Raw genomic sequence first — 25512 nt, 5'->3', positions numbered from 1 at the left:
ATTAGAATTTAGATTGATATGCTCCATAAGGTAATCTGGAATTTTGTTGATTAATTTATTAGCTAGGTAGAAGTATTGTCTCCGGCAAACATTAAGATTCATTCTTATATTTTCAAACCTATTTCTGGAAGGTCGTAAATTGAAGTTTGATTCACGGAATAGAAAAATATCTTTGAATGAAAATTATAAGGTTTTCGATATATAATTGACGGACTGTTAAAACTTTAAACTCGTTGAATAAATTTTTCGTTGGATAAAGACGAGGTTTACCTAAAATAGTTTTAATAAGGTGTTTTTGGATAATAAAAAGTTCTTTAAAATGAGCATTCAAAGCACCCCCCCAAGCCCGAATGCCATACTGTAATACAGATTGAGCATATGAGTAGTAGATTAGCTTTGTTATTCTTTGATTATTTAGTTGTTTGATTTGATGAAATTTGTAAATAAGAAATCATAGTTTTTTGCACATGTTGTCAATATGACTGTTCCATCTTAGATAAGGATCTATTGTTATACCTAAATATTTAACATTATCTTTTTTATTTATTTTTGGACAGGAACATAAGCTATCATTATCGCAATTTAGTAGATGGATTTTAATGGTGTTGAGTGCATGTGGTTGAGTTGATGCGCTTGGGGAAAAAGTCATGAACACGCTTTTGTTTGTGTTCAGTGTTAGAAGATGTTCAGTCAGCCAAGAGTGTACCAGTCTCAGACCATTCTCTGCTGTGATTTTCACATTCTCCCATGTGCGTTCTGTAAAAACCAAAGCGGTGTCATCTGCAAAGGATATAATATTACAATTTCTAATTTTTAATTTGAGTAGATCGTTTATGTAAATTTGAAACAGAATAGGTGATAGAACCGTTCCTTGTGGAAGGCCATACTCGGTAACCTTCTTAATACTAGTTTTGTTATTAATAGTGAGTATTTTTGATACCTATCACACAGGTAGGAATGGAAGAGTTTTAGTGGTAAACCCCGAATTCCTAGATGTTCCAGTTTCTCCAAGAGCCTGGTCTGAGAGATAGTGTCGAAGGCTTTGGCTAGGTTTAGAAAAGTTGTTAATGTTTTATTTTTGTTATTAAAGTCATTCGTAATCAATTTCAAAAGTTCTGATATAGCATCTTCTGTTAATTTTCCAGATTGAAAACCATACTGGTTGGTATTAATAATTTTGAATTTGTCCAAAAACTCACTAATCCACTCTTTAACAGCTTTTCAACTACTTTTGCTAGATTATTCAGTAAACTGATGGGTAGGATTAGTTGGATCACCTGCTTTATGAATAGGAACGATTTTAGCTAGTTTGAATTGTTTTGGAAAGTAGCCAATTTGAAAGCATTTATTTATTATGTTTTTCAAAAGGTTCTGTAATAAAATAAGAAATGATTTTGAGACAAGAAGTACTAATGGTGTCCATACCGGGGGCAGAACTAGTTTTTAAAGAATTTAGTGTTTGGAATATTTCATCTTCGTCTGTATTGTGTAGTTAGAAAGAGTTATTTGACGGAATTGTAGAGTCAATATGGATATTTTGTCTGTCAGTGATATTTTTTGTTAATTCATTTGCATACAATTGCCCTATGTGGGCAAAATGATGATTTAAACTTTCCGAATCTATGTTAGGCATACCTGTTTTCCGTTTAGTATTTAATAGATCATTTATGCATTCCCATGTTTTTTTCGAATGTCCTCTACACTGATTTAATTTGTTATTGTAGTAGTCATACTTGCATTCTTTAATCATATTATTCAATGTGTTTCTATAGTATACATATTGGGCTTTGAGGATTATGTTGAAAGTTTGTTTCTTGAGGATTTGATGCATGCGGTCACGATTTCTTATGGGAGTGATAAGTCCAGTAGTAATCAAGGTTTTAGAGGTTTCATTTTGTGTGTTAAAGTTTTTATGTGAGTGACTTTTTTATCTCAGTTGTTATTTTATTAACAAAGAGATCTACAGCATCATCAACATTCAAATCAATTAAAGCATTTACATCGGACCAGTTGCAGTTTTCCATGTTTGTTGCTAATTCTCTTTAATTGATTAATTCTTTATAGTTAACTGTTAATTGTGGTTTCTGAGAAGTCTTCTCTATACACAAACTCGAGCAAATTAGAAAATGGTCAGTTACACTCGTTTCAATTATTGAGCCAATAGAATCATCAATAGATTTTGAAGAATTTTTATAGAATATATGATCTAGGCAAGATTGAGAGCCATTGACCACCCGTGTAGGTTTGTTTATATATGATTTGAATCCGTGAGATGAAAGTAAGTTAAAGTATTCGTTTACAACGTTAGAGTTACGGTTCAAATCTATGTTCAAATCACCAGTAATTATTATGTTTATTTTATTAATACTATGTAGGTAATCAATACATTCATTTAAACTATTGATAAAAATATTCAGATTCGAAGAGGGTGATCTGTAAACAGCAACTATGGTAAGCTCGATATTATTATAATTCAGAAAGGACATATTTAGTATTAAGGAGTTAGCTTCAAGTATGTCAAAGTTGATAAGATTAATTTTATACATATTTTTACTAAAGACGCAGATACCGTCACATTTATTGAGCTTACCAGGTGCGCTGTGAACAGTATAATTATCAAGGCTATAATTAAAGGAGAGTTTTTATGGTTTTAGTTTGTTCACGATTTATTGTAAAAGTAGGTATAGATTGAAATTAGAATAGGCTATAATAGACTGTGATATAATTGAAGTCTAGTAATTGTTTATTGATATTCCTGTATTATTATATATATTTTTTTTAACCGAATAACTTTGAAGCCTGCTCTTGCACTGCATTTTGTGTATTATCTTCATTTATGTAATGTTTTTGTAATTCTGTTAGAAATTTTATTGTATTGACTTGGCCTAGTGTACTGTATGTATTTTCTGGATGTGATAAATCATTGAATTGAATCATGCAAGAGGCTATTTGTTCAAGTGGTAAAATATGTTTTATACTGGATTACATTTTCTATGAAACATGCCGTTTAGAACAGCGATCCAAGATGATTGTTCACAAATGATGCTAATAATTGCTCGATTGATTTGCACCAGTTTTCATACCAAGCAGCCACTCTTGTTTCGTTTCAACAATATTGATGAAAATTGCAGGCCTACTGTCAACATTGCTAACAATAATTTCATGCGTTTATTGTTTTTGTTGAGCATGACAGTCTCTAAACGATGTTTTCGCGATTTATCATCTACTAAATTAATGAAATGCATTGTTATTACGATGACAAGCACAGAGCCTCGGGCGTGAAATAGCATTAAACGTGCCTGCATGGATCCTATTGGTTATAAAATGAGTTTGAAACTGACAACAGACTTGTTGTTTTTGTGCAGTGATTCCAACGTGCACTTGCGAAATTCATGGTTCGTAAATGTTTATTGTAATGGCTAATTCTATGCTTTTTCACCAAATTTGAATTTGACATGGTAGAGTAGATGCTGAAGGAAAGATTATTATAGAATACTTCGTTCATCCAATATGCAACGATGTAAGCTTGATTCATCATAAATTCACTAAGCTTGAATGTTGATGAAACCAAATAAATCTCTTTCGCATTAAACAGATCTGATAAGCCTGAAGAGAATTTAAATTTGAAACTCCACATAAACTGTAATCAGGACCACCTATATACTACCTCCCCTCCTATATAGGAAGTCCTGCTGTAATGAAAACTCAATCAACAGTAATTGTCCCGATATAAAAGAAGTCAGTATTACTAAATATCTAGGTGTTCTCATCGATAAACATTTGGAATGGGACATCCACATAAAATTAATCTGCAAAATAAGACACATTTCCTTCAAATTCTTTGAAGCAGAAAACATTCTGAGTCGAAGTCAGCTGAGAATGGTATACTCAGTGAGTTAAGAAAGAGGACCCCTTCATTAACCTTTTTTTTTGGTGGGGGAGGGGTTGCAATTTCGTGAATCAACCCTGTAGGAGGGCCCTTGAGAGAATCTACCCGACGGCCCGAAATAAACCTACAATAAATATGCATGGTAGATCTAGGAATTAAGGTTTATCAAGAAGCATTTGATACTGTTCAACATAATATTTCACTAGATAAATTATAATTATGTTGCTGGTGTTCGTGGACTGACAATAATGTGGATGAAGTCTCACCTTTCATGCCGGAAATAGTTTGTGTCAACAAACAAACAAGCCGGAGATTGTATGGCCTCTTTCACACGATAGGAGACGTGCAACTTGAACACTGAACAGTGTTCAAGTTTTTTTGTCGAAGTACGTTGAGTCCAATCGTGTCTTTCACATGGTGAACCCGAGCCAGGAACCTCCTTTTGTTACGTCTTTTCCCCTCGAGGCAAGCAGAAACCCGTATGGATCGAGATACTAGCGGACAAATCGCCGCTTTCACATGGTGATTCTACGTCTCTCCGGTCCTCACTTTTTCTCAAAATCTATCTTTCTTGAAAATGAAGATAGAAAGATTCTGATTTCGGATTTGGATTCAGCGACCCCAAATTTCTTTAAAGCGTAAGTCCCGTTTTCGAAAATATCCGAAAACAAGGAAGTTATGGCTGTTTTTAATAAAGCTTTCTACTATCATATAATTATACGGTAAAAACGAACAGGTACTGTACTATACAGTACGTATGTACTGTAGCTATTATTATACAACTTACTCCGTATTCACGTAGGAAATTTGATGGGATATTTATCTTGATTTCTGAAAATACCCAAAATAAGAGAGTAAGATAACTTTGAAAAACCAACGTTTTCCTGCCGATTGACAAAACAGATAAAAAATTAGTCTAAGACATATTATGTCTTAGACTAAAACGTGTAACAAATATCAGATCACTATTCAAGCTATCAAGCTTTTCATGAATTTATTTGTCTCCCCATGGCAGTAGGTTTGCGCCCAACGTTTTCACTTAAACATTTCTGTGATAATAATTATTAAATTATGATAGAAAACACTATCGTATTGATCTTCTAAATCCAGTTACATGCACATCGATTTCCGTAAAATTGATTTTTACCATTCCTATGAATTCTACCAGGTTCAGCGCAACTTGTTAAATATAATTATGTTTGATTCAACAGAATTCATAAGAACGTCAAAAAATCGAACAACAAAAAAGCCGAAGTTTGTGTCGACGGTATACGACATAGAAAGCAAAAGCTCGTGCTTGGTCCATAGTTCACGACTGAGGATTCAGCTCAGCGACTAAAATCGACAAGCCATGATTATGTTAATCAATACTCATATAATAATACAAAGTATGGAACTGCTTTTTACTATGATACATGGTTTTCATTCTTTAATAAAAATAAAACCAGATTCCGGTGTCAAAAGCATCAAAGTCGCCAGGCTGGTCTGGACTATTCATGACTTTCTCAGTATGCATTATCCACTCAGCAGTTCTAATACAAACTCAGACATCAGTTTCATTCTAGTTGGAATGGAATGACATTTTTTATTCTTTCAGTTCCTATTATTACCATAGATCGATTCAGATCACCACAATGTTTATACTGTATGTTCATAATAGATTTTTCTGATTGTTGCAAAGAAATATTTACTGGTATTTTGGAGTTTTAATCAACTATTTGAACCTGATAAATTAGATTGTTGAATGAAAATTGAAATTCAGTGAAGTTCACTTGTCCTTTTCCTCGTATTTTATTGGGTGATGAGTGGAGATGATTCGTGAGTTCATATTTGGATTCATCTTTTCAAAGTTTTTTTTTGAACTTTTAAAAATTAAAAATGTTCATGTTTAAACTTTTTAGGTGTTTGAAAACTTCTTGAAACCTTTGCCTGTCTCTTCGTGAGGCAGGAGTATTGTTATCTTTGTATGTTTACCATATAACCATAATTATGATAATGGAAAGCTATATTAAAAACAGCTATAACTCCCTTGTTTTCGGGTATTTTTGGAAATGGGACTTACGGTTTAAAGAATTTGGGGTCGCTGAATCCAAATCCGAAATCAGAAATCTTCTATCTATATTTTTAAGGAAGTTAGACTTTGAGAAAAAGTGATGAGTCATACTTTGAGCAAACGTCGGCGTAATTGTTAGATCTGTCGGCTTATTTGTAAGATCCCCATGTGAAAGCACAGGAGTGCTGCAAAATATGAAATATGATCTTCCGTAATATGATCTTCAGGAGCTAGGATTCTGCCGTGTGAAAGAGGCCTAATAAAGAAAGTAGTCTAAAGTAGTCAACAGTGAGTTGGCAACAGTTTGTTTGATATGGTGTTCCGAAAGGATTGGTGTTTGGTCCAATTCTTCCCCTTGCCTATATTAATGATCGGTTTTACAACACATTCAATGGACGTTCAACATCAACCGGTGACGACATTGTATTGGCGAATTAAGAAAAACAAAGTGGAATCACAAACAGGAGATGATCCAGATTGATCTTCTGGATCTCCATTGCTGGTTTCATTGTGATATATTAGCACTGCTGAAAACTGCTATGTAAATTTCTCATTATCAGCTATCTCATCATCATGTTAGACTACTTGAATATTATACTTGAACTTGAATAATAGAATTCACAGCCTGGGAATAATATCTATTTTTTCATGTTCTGGAAAGTGGAAGCTATGACTTGAATTAATTTTCATCGGTTTTCAATTCCAGCATAATTAGAATAGTTTGATTCCAGCATATTCTGATGGTAATATCACGCTTCAGAGGAATCCATAGTTATTGCATAGAGAAAATAATACTTCAATCTCCAATTTAGCAGTATTATTTTAATCTCTGATTAAGGTAATCGAGAATGTTCAAAATATATCCACTCTAATGTGGCCTGAGAAATATTCAAAGGTAGAATAAAATTAAATAATCAACTCAATGAAATAACAAGCGGTTTCTATTTGACTTTGCGTTTCCAGTAGAGTGGAATGAATTTACAAAACACAATTCAATATTACAATAATAATTATTATTCTTGATAATATTGGATATATGCTACCATCAATTGGATGATATTGATTTTTTGATGTAAAACAGGTAACAAATTGTCAAACTAACAATTTATTTGTACAAACATATGCAACAAGCAATAAATAATTTTACACACTAGTTCACAATCATCAACTCACAAAAATGTTATAATATAGTAGGCTCATCAGGTACAACCATTTTCACTATTGAATTCCAGTAATCTGAAGAACTCTCATTATCTTAACAATAAACAACTTTCATGGTTGAACAACATCGTATTGTGATTCTAAGTGAATAAGAGGTTCAAAATACGAATTAAAGGGAATTAATTCATCAATTCCCTTACTTAATGAAATTAAGATAGTATGGGGTGATGTGAACTTTACATAAGCTCTTAAAAAGGTTTTCTTCAATCAGTAATTTTAATTTATATAATATTCAACTGATTTGGAATTGTAGCCTATTCGATGAGCCTACCCCACTCCAACAAGCGGCTTCAACTAGATAAAATTCTAAACTATACAATCAGAAACAAATTCAACTCTTATAAAGCATGTGAAATAGAATAAAGATGGTCTTATTTGAAACAATAAATTTAATTCACTCGACCTAAAAGAAAACAATAATTATTATTCATTATTCAAGGAGGTCATTCAATATTCACATTAAATTTTCATTATCTAAGAAGTACTATTTACAAGGTAGATTACTTGACTAATAATGGAAATAATTTTAAAGTAAAATTACTCAACAGTATTGGTCTAGTTATTTCGATTAAAAACTTGAAGTGGGAGCATCATTGAAGTCTTAATTGGAGGAGCATCAGAACTTTGTCTAATAATCTATCAAATACAAAGATATTTTGAAGACAGATCTGTTTATCATGGGTTCATGACATGCTCAGTCTTGCTATTTGTTGTTTTTTTTCAAGTAATTCTATAATGAATCAAATATAGATTTTGAGAAATGAGTGAAATTAATTGTTTCTTCAAGTAGTACGGTGGCTTCTAAATCTTTACAATTTTTGTTTTGGTCTATTTAGATAAATTAAAGTTCAAATGTGACAAAAAATACAAAAATACGTTACCCTGTGCATGGTTGTATATGGGACGGATAAGAAGAATATGTTACATTCGCACCATATTATCAAATTTTCTAAATGATTGAGAAAGAGGAGCAAAGTGGATTCTAGTGAAAGTATTCTCGATCACTCGTTCATTCAAAAATAGATAGTAACAATTCTAGCGCGTATGCTTCATACACATTGTGAAGTGAGCTTGTCCTTTTGAAAAAAATTATTGCACATAGTATGGGGACAAAGTTACAATGTCTATATGAACATTACAAACTACTCATCATTTTCGGATTGTTAAAATCTTGAATGAATATGGATAAAAAATCACCAAGCCATCACATTGATGTTAAATAATCAAATCACCTTGTCCCTCATATAATATTGGATATACTCGGATGTGAAAACAACAATAGCTATCCCAGTTAAAACTGGTCTCTCCTCGAAATTCCACAAATTCGGACATGGAAAGACTTAATAGGAATAACGTCTCAGTGTGTTAACCAGGTAACTCCATGTCACTCTACAGACTGCAGAAACTGGATGGTCAACTCGTCTAAAAGTTCAAGTAATCTTGAGACCAACTCCCTTCATCAATCACATATGATTAAAAATCAATTCTTGGTGTTCTGGAATCGAACTGGAACTGTAAGTAGGTCTATTCATTTCTCCTCATAAATCCTTTCATCATCCTTGATGAAGCTCATAAGTATTCGAGCTTTGTATTTCATACATGACTATATTTAAGGATCATTGGTCAACATTCACATCGAAAACGTTTCTAGATCTTAAAGATTTTAAATATCTTCCCAATAATACAAGAATCTGACGGTCACAACATTTCTCCTCACAATGATACCGAATTAAGCTTTGGGTTTGAGTAATTGGAAGGATTATGATGACTGAGCGAGATTAGTGGATCTGCAGCTATTTAGTGAATTCCGATAACCAGGAATAATGAGATGAACCAGGTAACACTCTCAGCCAACAACCAACGTTAAATTCACAGTTACAGTTTGTTCTTAAGTGAAGTTTCATCAAACTTTTCTGATGAAAATATAAGAAATCAATTGACAGTTATTGTTGATAACAGTAGTGGGTTATCAAGTTGATGGGACTGGAGAACCAAGATCGGAAATGATAACATCAACACATTCCCATGAATGGTTCTCGTAGGACGTTTGTGACGAATGGAGAAAAATAGATTAACACATTTTCCATGTATTTTCGTAGAAAATTGGCGATAAATGAAGTAAACAAGTAGTAGACAAACACACCTAGCACACGACAGAGTTCAAGTGGTCACACCTTGCGCACAAAGAGGTACTCTGAAAACTGTTGTCCTTCAACGCCGCCGCCATTGCTGGCCGCTATTCGAAAGCCGGCGTTCAACAATCTGGTGACCGCTTGCACCGAGTTTAGCTTACAGTAGCCGTTCAACGGAAACCGAATCACGTGTCTGGTGTCGTGCTGGTTCCAAGCCATCCCGGATCTGGCGTCCATCAGAGCTTGGTTAGTTTCGGGAAAGACCTCGTCCAGTAGGGCTCGATCCCCGGACAACATGATCCTCTCCCCCAGGTCGGGACTTACATGAAGTGCCACACATTCGTAGCACTCGCCGCCTCCAATTGCCGCCTTTACGTCCAATTTGTCACCGCCCCCCAATCGCCCCCCGATGCTGGAGTTGCGCGGACTGGAGGCGGCTGATCCGCCCCCTGATGTGCTCCTTTGTCGTTCGCGGTCCTTCTTCAGCTGTTCGAGTTGCCGGCACATTGCTAAAACATAAGAGAAAAGACAATGATAAGAAATTGAATAATTAAAATTGATTTCAAGCAAATTTGTGTAAGAATTGTTTGTATTGATTTCAATTTCATACATCACTCTCTTATTAAAATCCACCAACAATAGAGAGAGACAAGGGCTTTCAAACCTACTGTATTTAAATGCAGCTCTCATAACCTACTATGCATTTGATGATTTATTTGAAGAAATTGAGATTATTAGTATTCATTCCCAAATTAACTCCCTGGAAAATCGTGGTGGTTTTCAGAGAAATGTATAATCTATAATCAAATAATCTAATAATCTAAATCTAATAATCTATTCCTAGATTTGATATTCGACAACACAGAAATATCAATTTAATTCAGTTCGACTGTATTTATTCAATAGATATATGTTCTATATCCTGACAAAAAGAGATTAAGTGAATGACAGGATCACACAGAGTCTGTTCCTTCTCAACGTCTGACAACAAAAATAAGCAGTGACCTTTCGGGGTCGAAACCAGGATACCGTTAGACGGCGTCCGTTGATTTTGGGGAGGCTGGCTTGGGGCAGATTGGAAATTGTAGTTTTGAGCGCTTGGGGGTGAGTGCGCGCTTAGGTACACTCGGCAAATGGAAATAGTCGTAATTATTATATGGGTCGCACAAGTAGTGGAGTTGGAGGGGCAAACGGGCAGCAAATTGCTTTAGGGTTGTGAGAAAGAAGGATTGAAGGAAACGATGAGAATGATAAAGAGAGCGAAACAAACAAAACAGAAGAGGAAGTAAGTGAGGGAGGGAAGGACCAGTGTGCTTGAGGCTAGCAGCAATGAGAGGACAGGGATGATGATGAGGTGGAGGAGAAGGAGGAGGTGGAAAAGGTGGTGGAGGAGTAGGAGAGTGATGAGGTGGAAGAGGGGTAGCGATCAGAGCAGATTGCTTGCCTGGGGCGATTCTCTTTTGAGAGCATCGCAGAATTTGAAGAGATTATGTCCAGGGGCACTGTACCCCTGAAGGCATTGAGTAATGAGCCCCAAACTGCCCGCGGCCCTCAATTATTCAGCCGGGGCCAATTCTGCGAGTAGAAAAGCGCTGAGCACCACCGCCTATTCCATTCTATCTGCATTATTTTCAACCCCCTACCGCCCTCCATTATTCGCTACTTCTCCCTTGCACCTGTCACAACCCTTTCTACCCCCCCAAAAATTCTCGCCCGTCTACAACAGCAGAATGAAGTATCATCCTCCTCCCCTTCCAAACTACCCTTCTTAGTCTCCAATACATCACACAGTGCAGTACTTTCTACCTCGAAAATATTAATTTATCAACTAAAAAATAAATATCAACTCACCACGTTTGTCTCTACAACCTCTACCGATCAAGTAAATTTGTATAATATTCTTGACACCTAAATTATCTGCCCTTTTCCTGATACTATGGTTCTCTTTGCACATGAAGGATGATAGCCTACATAATTTTTTATTATTGTGAAATAAATTGATAATCATGATTTAATCTACTAATAATGCATTTCCTAATCGAAATTCCCAATATAACTTACATGATAATATTATTTATTTAGATCATTTTTTGAAGGTTTGATTTATATTCGTTCGAAATGATGTATCATTTAATTCTTTTAAAGTATGAATTCATGGCTACTTTCTTTCATTTATAAAATAGAAACATAGTACCCTTTGAAATTAATGAAATAATAGATTAAGAATACAAATGATAGTAACTAGTTACATAGTTCACACTGGTTAAAACCCTGACGATGGTGTGAACACTGAAACTAGTTGTTATAATTTGTTTTCTCAATCTGTTATTCCATTAATTCAAAGGGTACTATAATTCCATTTAATCTTTATAGTGTTTCTACCACCTATTTGAACTAGATCACGTTCCAGAGAATATTGCTTAATACAGGGTGCTACGACATAATTGAGACTAGTTGATTCTTCTCCGAAGAAATGATTATTGCTATAGTTCCTATCCAATGGTATCCAATCATGTTTAAGCCACTTGAAAAAGTTGATCATCTTGTTCGCGTAGTCTTTGCTAAGAAACGTTCAACAGATTTTCTCCTTATCATACATCATCACCGCAGTTGAAAATGGGTTTGATCGTGAATTCCCCCATACCGGGATAATAATTATTGTATGAGTTATTCTGCTGGGAATGTTGCGAGATTTTATGACTGTTTCTTCAACAACTGAATGCGGATTGTCAGTAGAAGAATTTAGTTAATATGACAGCAACAAAATGCTAAACGGTGCATTATTTTGGCATTCGTAAAGGATTTGATTGATGAAAAAAAATATTATTTTTTCAACAAAGTTTCTCGCCAGGAGTCTGGATCTCTAAAATAATTTCATGTGAGTTATAATTCTAGTGATTTAGATAAAGATTAAACGTTTTTAATTTCATTGTTCTGATGAACTGATAGTAAAGGATATTGGAATAATTTGACAATACAGACAATTCCAATAATAATTATCAATATTGAACTTAAGAATGATGAAACAACTTTTTGCCTAAAAGAGATGGGACCTACAGCAGTCAGATTTGTGTGAGTGTGGCGAAACACTGACTATGAGCCACATAGCTGCTGAATGCCCCCAATCTTTCGAGGGCGATGTCAGAGAGCTGCATGAAACCACAAAAAGAGCTGTAAACTGGTTGAAGCAGCTATGAGTGGCTCTGGAAGAGGAACTGTATATTTTTATTTTCAGGCTAGGCCTGAAACTGATATTTTATGTTTTGAATACGTAGGTCTAAGACCTCATTTTTATTTCCTGAAAAAAAATTTAAGGCTGATGTTGGCATCAAAACTATACGATTGGATGAACCTATAAATGAGTGATTCTTGCAAGTATCACTATCATTTGGTTACATAAATCTGTAGCTCATGAATGTTCATTCCTATTTCCCAGAACTGTAATAACAGAATTTCTGTTATTAGTGTAGCGTGGCTAACGCAAAGCTCTGATCCAATTTTAAATGAATGTACTGAGCAAACAAATTCCAGCGGATTCGTATGAATGAATGTTGAAGATGAAGAGAAGAAAGGACGAACTTTGTACTCGCAAATCTTATTACTTATGCTCCAAGCGCCAACCATGTTCAAAGTTTATTCTTCGCATAACCGCGGGCCTCACAGGTCTATTCCTACATTATGATAAAGAGCAAGTTTCAATTTTTTCTGTTGCATACGTTTGATTACAAAATTCCACAAGGGATTTTTCCCAGTGCTCTGTCGGTCTGTGAGATTGTGCTTCTTATTAAAAAAATGTGAAAATTTTCATCATGCTCTGTTTTGTTCGAGCAGTTGAACTGCTCTATGATATGAGGTAATAAATTATTCTCAAGTACAAGAAGTACTAACAGTGCTATAAATTTATCTTCCTACTTCAACAAGGAAGTACATTTTAATCATGGAAAAAATTTATTCATTAATAAAAAAGTCGTATACTATTGCAATGGAGAATCAACTTGAGTTGGCCTAAATTCTGGTCATGGCCTAGATAAAGAGAGTATAAAATGTAATGAATGTATAGAATGCTCAGATGTATGAAATTTGATGCATAAAATGTTATATTCAATACTCTCTTGCTACATCTCTAGCACACGAAGGCACGAGAGCACTCACTTTTCAATGGACTCACTCAGACTCACTTTTCCCTCAGAGAAAACTCTAATCAGCATGAACATTCTAGAGGAAAAAATTCAAATAGTAAGAAAAAACACATGTGGAAATATTCCCTGAGGGTTTTTGAATTGTATCAGTCAAGTATTATCCTTCAAATTGCATTATCAACTTGAAATCTTATGGAAGGATCACTGCTCTTCCGACCTCAATAGGATAACAACATTCGGCTTCTGTTGGCGTATGATAAATCTACATGTTGTAGCACTTTGTATGGTACTATATATAATATACCGGTATCATTTGATAACGTCTGATAAAAAACTTGTCGATGTTTCGGGAGTTTATTTTGGTGAACGATCCCTCAATAAGACAAGTCTCGTCTGCCTTCGGGCGAGACATTCAGGTTTTAAAACTATGCTTTGGGCTTGATGTCACATTGCAAAGTGACAGGTCACATGGCCAGCATAGATGTGGATGGATTAAATTCACATTAAATGTACATGTACCACATTAAATTCATCTTGCATATTTTAATTATATATATAGCTGTGGACGGTAGTCAACCTCCCAGTTCCACATCAGTCAAACAAAGTTATTAATCTTCTATGTGAATAAAAAATGACAGCCGAATAATGTACCTACTATTTAATAAAATGTTTGGAGTAAAATGAGATTCATCTTACTGTACTGCCTACTTTATTGAAAGGAAAATAACTCATTGATTGATTGATTATTGATTCTTTATCACAAATGACAATCTTTTGCCAGGTCTTGCAAGACATTGATAATCAATGCTACGGACTTGAAGATTAAATCACAGTGAATAAAATTTGTATTGAAATTTGTAGCTGCAGGAAGAATTCATCAATTTGATGGACAGCCAATGCCATTCTACATAATTTGTTTTGGAAATAACATTAGTTAAAATCAATTATGTGCTTCATTGACTTCTTCCCTGCACGTTCTTCACATTTTCACGATCCATTTTTATTAGAATGTCAACTCAAATAAAAAGAAAGCTTGTACAAAGAAACCTAGTGGACATTCAAAGAGAAGAATGACACATAAATCCTTGGTAGTGCTTTCGATAAAGACTACATCGATTAATCAACATTAGAGGACTTGAAATAATGTAGGTTATCATAGAATGAAGATTCGTCAATAGAGTTTAGAATTTTCTCTAAATTTTGTAAAAAATTTTTCCAATTGAGGGAATTTTATTATCGGACTCTACGTAACCTATGAAACATGAGTGAAGTTCATCAATGGAGTAACTATCGATTCTCGAAACATATTTGAGTGCTGAAGGCGAATTTTTATAGTATTTTAGTGTAATGGATAGTAGAAGAGTAGATGGTTCAATTGGATAAGGGTACTCGGTATCAACGAACAAAATTGATAATTCTCAAGGGATGTTCTTGAAGTTGCTTGTCAGGACAACTAGAAGATCCTTGTTTAATTTATTATTCGAATAATATTTTTGAAGTTTGAAATTTTTGTAGAAATAATCAATATTGAATCAATATCGATATTTGAATGACCCGAGGATCAACATGGAAAGATGAGATTTGTGCTACTGTCGTTTTTCCTGTGAATTATGCTATTGAATTCAACAAACGTCCAGATATGCAGGAACATAATTACGCAATCATTCCTTTTTTGAATTCGTTGGTGGGCACAATCCACCTCTTACTCACTCTCTTTCTCACTCTATCTCTCACGGACTATCTCTCTCTCCTATCAACCTTGCGGCCAAATCAAAATAATTTACTGTTCAGTAACAACGATTATTATTGTCCTGATTATTATTAACAGGGGCTCGAACCAAGCTAATTTCAAGCAAAATGTTATTATTTCACATTAAACAGAATCAGTGTGCACTAATTAATTACATAACTGACATCAAGAGGTGGTCCAGTCTATTCAGACCGTGTACATGAACATGCTAACAAATTTCATCGACCATCTCGAATTTCAATTTCGAATTTTCCATTGAAACTCTGAAGGCTACTGCGCTGGTTTAAAATGAGAAAACAGGGGATGCTCCATGATATTAAATATCCATGGTCTGTGGCCCGTCATGTAGTAATAATAGTTGGACACTCCATTTCATGACGTTAATAATGAAACTAGTCCATATTCCAGTGTTCACCTAGTACATTTTCCGTACAGCTATTATACATAATACAAAACCCACATTTCCCCCAGCTAAATATATCCATTTCTAAACGAATAAACGAGATTGTACATGATTTTCTTGATAGGCCTATGTGCATCCTAAAAATAAAATTCCCAGTAATAGAACTCTGAAGGATGGAGAATATAATAATATTCAATTATAGAGAACTTAGCTGTTATGGTGTAGCTTGTGGTTGTTTGTGAATTTTTAGCACAAAATGCTCTTTCCAATTCAATATTATTGATATTATCAAACTCTTCTGTGTTTTTCCAGTTTCCTTATAACATTTCTACCTTGAAAATTGTTATCACTTGTAAACAAGATTGTTATCAAGTGCGAAACATAAGAGGAATAGTACAAGCCTATCTTAGAACAAGCCTGAAGCTGCCATAATATTCGTTCAATCTTGAAAAATGAGGTTTCATTAAAATTGTTGTTGGATTTGATAAAAAAAGTTATTTGTGTATTTTTTTTAAATAGACGGATATTAACCGCATAAAGATATTAAAGACAATTAAGCGGCTGCCATTTTGTTTTATGAATTTGAAGAATTTTTTTGTAGCTTTGTCCAGTTGTCATAAATGACAGTACAGAATTTCACTTTCGTATGTTCAGCCATTATTAAAGAAAAATAGTAATTGAAAGTATGTTGGCTGTGTGAGTAGCTATGAACTTTCTAAAAATTCGAAAATGATACTCGTATTTAGATATGTTTCGTACCCAGGAATCATGCACTAGACTATTGGTAGGGAGGTCCGAAACACCCTGAATACTCATAATAGTAAAACAACATAAAACTGATCCATTGATTTATCACGTTCTTCTTCTTCTCCCGAGCCTATATCCCATTTGTCTTGGGGTCGGCCCTCCTAATCCTTTTCCGCCATTCTGAGCGTTGTTGGATTAATTCAGGCTCCAAATCCGTCTTCCTCATATTCTTGGAGATGGTACGTATCCAGGTTGTCGGCGGTCTACCAGGGCGTCTCCTATGTTATTCAATTTCCATAACGAGTCTGGTCATGTGACGTCTTTAACGTGGTCTTCTTTACGTCTCATAACGTGCCCTAACGTGATATATGTTTCTATAGTACCTCGATGAAGGGCTTCCAAATTAATATCCACTTAGTGATACTCAGAATACATATATGTACGAGTTTTACAGAGTGATCTTTTAAAGAACAGCTTGAACAAAAAGTTTCAATCTGAAGCATTTCCATTCTGATTAAACGAGCGTTAGCGATTTCTTACTTTTGACTCAAGGCCAAAATCTTTGCCCGTCTGTGTGTCTGTCTGCTTGTATGTTTGTCTGCCCGTATGTTCTACAATAACTTTTGAGCAATTTGATCAATCAGCTTCAAATTTTGAACTCATGTTCTTCGATCCTTTTTACAGTTCAAGTTCATTGTACAACGAAATTAACTCACTCCGTCTTTTTTCAGGATAACAGTATAAAATCAATAGTGGATAAGAAGACCATTTGTTGTGATTAATAACTCAGTCAGATGGATTATTAACAGCATGCAATTTCTAAATATTTTCTATTCAATTGATATTATGAATTATTATCCAATCATTTGGAATCGAAATCATGTATCACATGCCCACCTTTCTATTAGAGAAATAAAGTTGAATTGAAAATGATGTAGTATTCATATTATGACGGATCCAAGATGAATATTTTGAAGCGAAAGAAAAGTAGTATTTTTAATTCGAATAGAACCCCCATAAGACCTACTGTCAAATTATCCTTCAGAAGAAATATTTAGCAGTTTCCATAATTTTCACGAATTTTGTATAATATTACAAGTTGCTGATTTCAAAGATGAATACAACAGTTTATGAGCGAGTTCTCCAACCCAGGGGGTCACTAGAGACTTCAATATGGTGAATGTAAACTTTATTACTCACGTGCGATGTCGAAGTATCTGGCTTCCTCTAATAGTAAATCGAGATCAGCAAAGTTGTCTGGTATTAAGAGTCGCGAGTTTCGCATGAAGTTGAGTATGTGCCTGAACATGCCACCGTCTCTGTCGATGAAATAGTGCTGTTTCAGCGAGTCCAACACGATTGGAATGCTACCGTTGAAGAGTTTTGCTAACCTCGATTCTGGATATCTGTAACAAAACGAAAAAATAGTTCAGGATTGAAAATATCTTCGGGATTGCTAAAGAATTAAAACGTCATGAATCCTCACAGCTATATTGAAATATTTTGTGAATGAACACCAAATAAATTTTTTGAAACATCCATTATACAAATGTGAAATGAACTGGAAATGCTTCGTCATCTCAAGGTATTCGTTCATTCGTCTCATTATAATGGATCTATAGATTTCTATGAAATGAAGAGAATCCTGAACATGTTTCTGCGTCACCATAACTTCGCCAGAGAAGGTAAGCTCTGCGTTTGTCTTGCGTATGGTCAGTGTTCTGCGTAAAATAATCACTATTATTAGATTTATAGAGTTGTGAGTGTGTCTTTTGATTGTACAGTGTGCGTGAGTGTGTTTTTTTAAATATAAGTTATAACTAAAATTTTTAAAGTGTACAATCATTTTATTGTGTATTCAATATATTTATCCGTGATGGAACGTGGAGAAGCTAGGAGAAAGAGAGGTCACTCTAGTGTTCAGCCAGCTAAAACACCTCCTTATTCTAAAATCGGCCAAGGAACTGCTCTACGAAGTCAAACACGTGAACTTGTAGTGATAATTCTAAGCATATTTTTATCTGGGAGAGTTTTAATATTGTTGGGCTGAAATGTGTTTTAAATTATATCAAATTCCAGTGACTATTTTGGATTATTTTTTGTTTTGTTTTGTATAAACTTGATTATAATACTCTTAAAATCCTACAAAATCATGCCAAAAACAAAACGCAGGTTGATGGTTATAGATTAGTTTTTTGTATTGTTTCATGATCACCTCAGAAGCCATTGAATTGTCAACGTATAATCAATGGTGTACAAGCATGACAAGAAAGGAGCTACAATGAGTTGGCTGGCGCCGATGCGACCCCTGCCTGTTGAGCAGTTAATAGGGCAGTTGGATTCATCTGCTGGGGGGCTCTTGGCCTTTGCATGTTGTGTACCTCTCCACAACAATTGTGTAATTTCTGCAAAACATTTTCTATAGGTTTTTAAAAATCTTTCTCAGAATAGCCAACAAGCTGCAGATTTTAAAATCAGAATGATATAGCTCACGAGCGAGTACTTCAGCCCAGGGTCTCACTAGTTTTCATAGTAAGTTTCATAGAAGCACGGAATAAAGAAGTGCTTATTGCTCATTACTTAGCATTACTTACTTAATTAGCATTAGCAAATGCATTTTTTTTATTAAATTTCATCTCTTGACTCACAAACTATTACTTATTAATCTCTTCATTACTCCGTGGTTGAAGGGAAATACTCACATATTATGTGAGACGTCTTATTAAGACGTCTCACAGACGTATAGGCCTGCCTACTTCAGCTATGAATATTATTTATACTCATTAAGGTCAAAATAAGTAATGTCGACTATGTAGGCTCATATTGTGTCCCTTTGTGTTTTGTAAATCAGTTAATTCTTCATCACAGACACACTTTTTCTCTATGTATTTAACACGACATGCAGTCAAAATTTATCTTTTGACTGCATGTCGTGTTAAATACATAGAGAAAAAGTGTTTTAATACATCGCAGCTCGGAATGGATCAAGGAACCATCATCATTATTATAGAGTTTTCTTGTACCCAAAATTGATTTGATGGAAAGTACCTACTGACCGCCTCTTCTTTCCCCGTCTGTAGGCTTATAAGAGAGTACTCATTATTCTCACTCGTGAATGACCGTGTAAATACGGCAACACCGCGGCAGCTGCATCCCACCTTTTCGCTACTCACCGTATCCCTCCAAGTACGAAGTAAATTAAAACACACTATAGTGTTTTGAAAACTACCTGAGAACTATATTTCATAGAGGACGCATCCGTCTTGTGTACGGAATAAGGAATCGATTATTTTTTAATTGTAGAAATATTTTATTAGTTTTGCAACAGAACACTAAAATCTTCAGTTATCGAGCTTTCGCCTCGAATATTACAAACTACAAAGGTTGCAAGAGTATCAAACAAAACTGTATTATAGAGTTTTGTATAGAGAGATAGGTAGTTCAATCGTGTACTTTACATAATACGACTCTTTTTCATAACCTGACAATCCTCCCTCTGGAGGATCTCATTTAATCAGGCATCACCAGCAATGAAATCGCCTGGAAAAAGAGTGCATGGGAACTCGACGAAATCTGAAATGAAGTGGGTCACTTTTCACTCTTGATATCGTTCTCTTGTATTCTCGTAAAAATGTTTCGAGGAACCAGTTTCAGTTATTAATAGTCAGTCCTACAGACATGTTAATTCACTTCATCTGTTGAAAACTATTACATAAATTCAGAGGAAGACATGGTGATAACAGCAAATTGGACTTTTATTCCCCAATTAAATATATTTTATTTTCTATCTTATGTCATCAGAAATCTTACGAGCCAATCATCCCATTATTTCTCATTCTTTTTTATCTGAATACACACATTAAAAGTAATTCTTATCCCAGAAGGTGGTTGTTGAGAGGCCTCAACACATCCTATAAAATTTCAAACGAGTCAACTGTTACAATGTTTCAAGTTCCAATAAAAAATCTTGAACTTTTTAAATAAATTATTTTGTGATAGATAATCTAATACGCAGAGCATAATTGAATTCATATCCAGGGGCAATTCTTATTAATAAATAATAATAATAATAATATCGTGTGACCTGGCTGGCTGGCTATTAATGTAAGGCATATCAAATTCAAGCATATATGTCTTCTTAATTTTATTATTTTTTCACAACACTATCACGCGAATGATTTTCTCATTTCACATTAATTTTGTTCGATAACAGTAGTACTCCAATAATTCACTCCACTTGGTGCGGCAGCGTTTGTAGAACTAAAACTTCCTGGTTTTGAAGCACCTAAATTTGAAAATTTACTTTGTGAACATATTTAAGCACTTAAAATTTTGTGAAGTGGAGAACTCCAAGACTTAATCTATTTCGGACTGTGTGTAACCCTATCTAAATTTGGGAGAGAAATAGCACAAGGTTACCTTATTTTTTCTCTCCCTATCATTTTGATGATGTATGGATGAAGAATTCAAGCGTGATTTGTGTGTATGTGTACAAACTAATTCAAATGTAACAAACTACTGTATTTTCAACATGGTTAGGTGTTGCATAGAGTAGATTTTTCACAATAAACTTATAGAATAGAATTAAAAGAATTAATCAATTATCATGAGATTCAACAATCGATAGATGAAATCTGGATTGATAAAATCTAACTAAATAAATATTGTATTTTTTCTATATTCAAAGAAGCCTATAATACTCGTGAGGTAACTACTGGGTCGCCAATAATTTTCTCCTGCTAGCATCTGTCTTGGTGAGAGTTCTAACTGCATTAACAGATAGAGATCCTTGATTCAAAGTACAGTCAATAGCCACGTTATCAAGAATCCTTGTGGCATAAATATATGACTATTATAGTCTATTCACATTTCACATAGCTTTGGGACAATATACACAGAATCAATACAGTGATTTTACTGGTGATCAACAATTGATAAGCTAGCCAGAGGTTCATATGAACACATTTACTAGAACAAGTTTTTTAAAATGATATACAAAAAACCCGACACAGATAGATTGAAAAAAACTTGAAGAACTCACGTATTACAGTATATTTAGGTAACTGAGTCGCCTTTTTAAACTGGTGAGTTGTAATTGTGAAAATATCTCTATGTGTATAAAATAAATTAAAACAGGAGACACGATATAAATAGATTGAAAACAATTAAAAAGTTACATTAGAAATGGAGAAATTTTTGGAGACTGTGTCTCCTTTCTCAACGAGGCAGTCTGTGCCTCTTGTTTTAATATATATTTAAATATATAATTATATTAAAACAAGACATAAATAGATTGAAAACACTTAAAAACTTACATTGGAAATGGGGGAAATTTTCGGAGACTGAGTCTCCTTCCTCAACCGAGCAGACTGCTGTTTTAAATCCCAAAAATTGGGATTCGAATGGATTCAAAACTGCAGTCTGCTCGGTTGAGGAAGGAGACTCAGTTTCCGAAAATTTCCCCCATTTCTAATGTAAGTTTTTAAGTGTTTTCAATCTATTTATATCTTGTGTCTCCTGTTTTAATTTATATTACAAACTTTAAAGTGTCTTCTGGTATATATATAAAGCTTTATACACTGAGTATGATGAATGACTATGAGTAAATAGGAGCGTGTAGCTTACATATATCTATGAACACAGATTGAAACTAAAGAGAACTATAGTGGTCCTATGGTGTGAGTTACAGTACATATATAGCACATGGAATAGAATGGTGATGTATATCAGCTTCAACCACCGCATATGTGTGTACATTGGAGGAAAAGGCGTAGCCAACGAGTAATAGGGTAAATGTATATTGAAGTAGAGGTTTGTACAGTGTTTGTACTCTTAGCGAGTGCACGACTTCATTAATTAGAACGGCGACCATTCATTTGCCGGTGCAGGTATTTGCGTAGAACGCCGGGGATCAAAATCAAACGTTCGACCGGCGTCAAATAAAACAGGCCGCGGCATTAATTAGATCCGGACAGCCCATGTATCCAACTCCCAGGCACAGTCCATCCACACAATGAATAATCACTTAACAGACATTGTAATCTATCCAAGTTCATGATTTTACTGTTTGGGTTCACGGAGCCTGGAATTATCGCAAAACAACTGGAGCTACCTGTCTTCCAGTGAAAAGCTTTGAATGGGCTTATTTCGAGAGCTACTAGAACTGGAATCAAAATTCGCTGAGCTTCACAGGAAATAACCATTTAATCAACTGAGCTTTCGTGTGCTGATGAACTATTATAACGTAGACGTCCAATAAGTTTGGCGTTGATTACTATGGAATCAATGACACAATTGAATTGACAGCCATTTCCCAGCTGGTTGAAGCACACCACAGTACTCTGCTTTTTCATGAGGATGACGCCTAGTACTACTACAAGTGGTGTGGGTAATGGGAGAGATGAGAAATAAAAATTGACATAAACTTTTCTAAGACATTATTGTGTAATGAAGTCTCTCGGAATAAAAATGTGATGTACTCTGCATTGAACTAACCCCGGATCAAAATTAGCCCAGCTTGAAGTAAACCAGCATCTTTGTTGATGATATCTACACTTTCCTTATTTCTTGTAATTATTTCAATATGAAAGAGATAATAATTTCTGTTCTACGAACAAGCATTTTACTTGCCATTCTCAAATTCTATTGGTGAATGCTAACACAACTTCAGCTTAGAGTGTAGGCCTACTACGTCACACACCGTCGATCAAATGCGAGAAGAAGTCCACGACCACAGATCGCTTTAATTGGCTGATGCCGTTAGATTATTATGCTCCATTTTGTCGAAAGATGTCATTCAAATCAATTTGTAATTTTGTTAATGGACTCTAAATTCATCAAAAGATGATTCAGATAAAGGATTCTTCACTATTATATTGGTGGGACAGTATTAAAAAGAAAATTAATTTCAACCGTATTAACTATTACGTATTCAGTACTAACCAAACTTGGTTGTGTCTTTAATTCAAATCAAGAAAAAACTATGTACAGTATTTAACATTATGCAGCCCAGCTCATCCTTGCAAATGCCTACATTCCAATTTTGTAATGAGGCTGAAACTCACGATCAAGTATGGAGAAAGTTGTTCCAAGGAAATATTCTAATAAGTCCTTATAATACAAAACAGCAAGCATTAGCACATAAATTTCAGAATAGTGTGACACAAATTGGAAAACAAACTACGGTCCTTATGTTGAGGAGAGTGTAACATAAAAACGAATTTTGCCAGCAACCAACCGGTTCCTGGAGGCGTGAAGTAATTATATTTAAAATAAATTGAAGCATGATTCTGGCTTACTCACAATGGCTGGTAATAAAGTACATTATTACCGGTGAAGCCAAGCTACCTATGGGTGATTGCCACAGTTAGAGTCTAGTCATCATCGTAAAGTCATGGGAAATGACTTTTACAATTCTTCTCAAAGATCGAGCAGATCACTCTCCAGCCAGCCATCTAGCACGCCAGTCGACATGCCATCTTCATCCATGTTACAACTCAATTGCATTTCAACAATATTGCTTTATTATTGAGAAAAATGATGAGAGTTGATAGGTTCCACTCCGGTTTAATTATCCCAAAGTTTAAAAGTCACCATTTGAGGAAATCGGAAGTGTTGTTTCTTGAAACTACAGTACATGATTTTTAATCTGCTTATTTGAATTTGTAGAAATGACGAGGCAAAGCAAATATGAGAAGATTTCGGATGAAAATGAACATCGGATTATAAAAACATTGAATACATTTCTGATGTTTTTTTTGTTTTTTTTTTAATCACAAATTTCAATATAATTTTCCCTGATTTATCAATTTCACTCTATTGATACTCATACACTGATACTCACATACAAAATACGACACTCACTCACTGGCAGATAAAGTCAAGATTGATGAGGAGTTTCCAATCGAATGTAAAACTCAAACAGTTCGTTAGTTCAATAATTGAACAATAATATTAGATTCTAATTATTCAATTAAATTAATATTTTATCAATTAATAGATTAATAAATTCTCAAATAACCTCACTGAAGGAGCTGGAGTCAAACAGTCCTGTGACTCGAATTTGTCAGTCTAGTGGAATCGATATAATTCCAATTTAATTATTTGATTACGGTGGGTTGAAATTGTGAATGTTCGGCATAAATCTAGGATCTGGAAATTGGAGTTGAAGTGAATCAGGTGAGCCAAGTACTATAGTGACATGCATAATGTTAAGCTTTATGTTGACAGTATTTGATTAACATTGGTGTTGCTATACTTGTCTATCATTAGACAAAGAATACAATACAATGAGTTTTTATTTGTCAACGTGACTAAGATTGGACTGTAATGTCCACTCCACCACTCGTATAATAACGTAGAATGGATAACCTGTATATAGATCAAATATTTATTAAAGGTGTGGCTATTCATTGTGTTATTTGTACTGGGAAAATTAGTGCTTAATTATAATATATATAATATATTATATTCCACTACATTTAATACATATAATAATTATTGTCAGAACATTGAATTCTTCAAAGGTCAAGCATGTTGGGAGAAATCTTTATCTATTTAGAACTAGCAGGAACCTGTGCTTCGCAAGGATCTATTTTAAAACTTGACAAAATTAAAACTTGACGTAATGAAATTTTGAAGAATTGAGAATAGGCCTTTAACCAACCTTGGTTAATTAAGAAGCTATATGCAAAATTTCAAGTTAATAAGTCCAGTAGTTCAGACGTGATGTTGCGTCAAACATAATTTTCCTATCCCGTACGTGCATAAGCCAGCTCTTTACTTTATATAATTATTATAGATATAGTTAACGACTGCAAGAGATAGGACTGTGGAACAGAATAGTGGTGAAACTATGATAGCGCCAGAAGTGTATCAAACACAATAGTAGGTACTACATGAACTTTTTGAAAGTGATTTCAAAAAAAAATTAAAACAACAGAACTGAATCCTTATCAATCTACCTTCATTTAGAGAGGCTTTTGTTTGAACCGAATGTAAAAATCTATATAATATAAAAATCTGGTGTGGCGCACTCACACAACTTTTCTTGCCGTTATGAAAATTTATCACCTGACGCTAGTGTTCCCGCACATCTCAAGTCTACTATTCAAAGATCCAAGCCAGCTGTTGACAGGGCAATAAGGCTGGAGACACTCGAAGTTTGCTATCTCTTCAT

The 25512-nt window shown here is 34.5% G+C and overlaps 1 protein-coding gene across 7 annotated transcripts in view; it reads right to left on the bottom strand.

Annotated features, from left to right (window-relative positions):
- Positions 1-6865: 6865 nt before the first annotated feature.
- LOC111048106 (BTB/POZ domain-containing protein KCTD1) overlaps positions 6866-25512 on the bottom strand; it is a 298361-nt gene continuing 279714 nt past the window's right edge. For all 7 annotated transcript variants that reach the window (XM_039430713.1, XM_039430715.1, XM_039430714.1 and 4 more), the window contains 2 exons: positions 17535-17740; positions 6866-9804 (listed from right to left, as the gene is read on the bottom strand). In XM_039430713.1, the coding sequence (XP_039286647.1) occupies positions 9332-9804; positions 17535-17740 (679 nt within the window). In that variant the 3' untranslated portion in view covers positions 6866-9331. The remainder of the gene's footprint in view (positions 9805-17534; positions 17741-25512) is intronic.

The sequence above is a fragment of the Nilaparvata lugens genome, chromosome 6, assembly GCF_014356525.2.
Source record: "Nilaparvata lugens isolate BPH chromosome 6, ASM1435652v1, whole genome shotgun sequence".
Lineage (NCBI taxonomy): Eukaryota > Metazoa > Arthropoda > Insecta > Hemiptera > Delphacidae > Nilaparvata > Nilaparvata lugens.
Note: the sequence above shows the minus strand (reverse complement) of the source record. Positions and strands in the feature narration are given on the sequence as shown.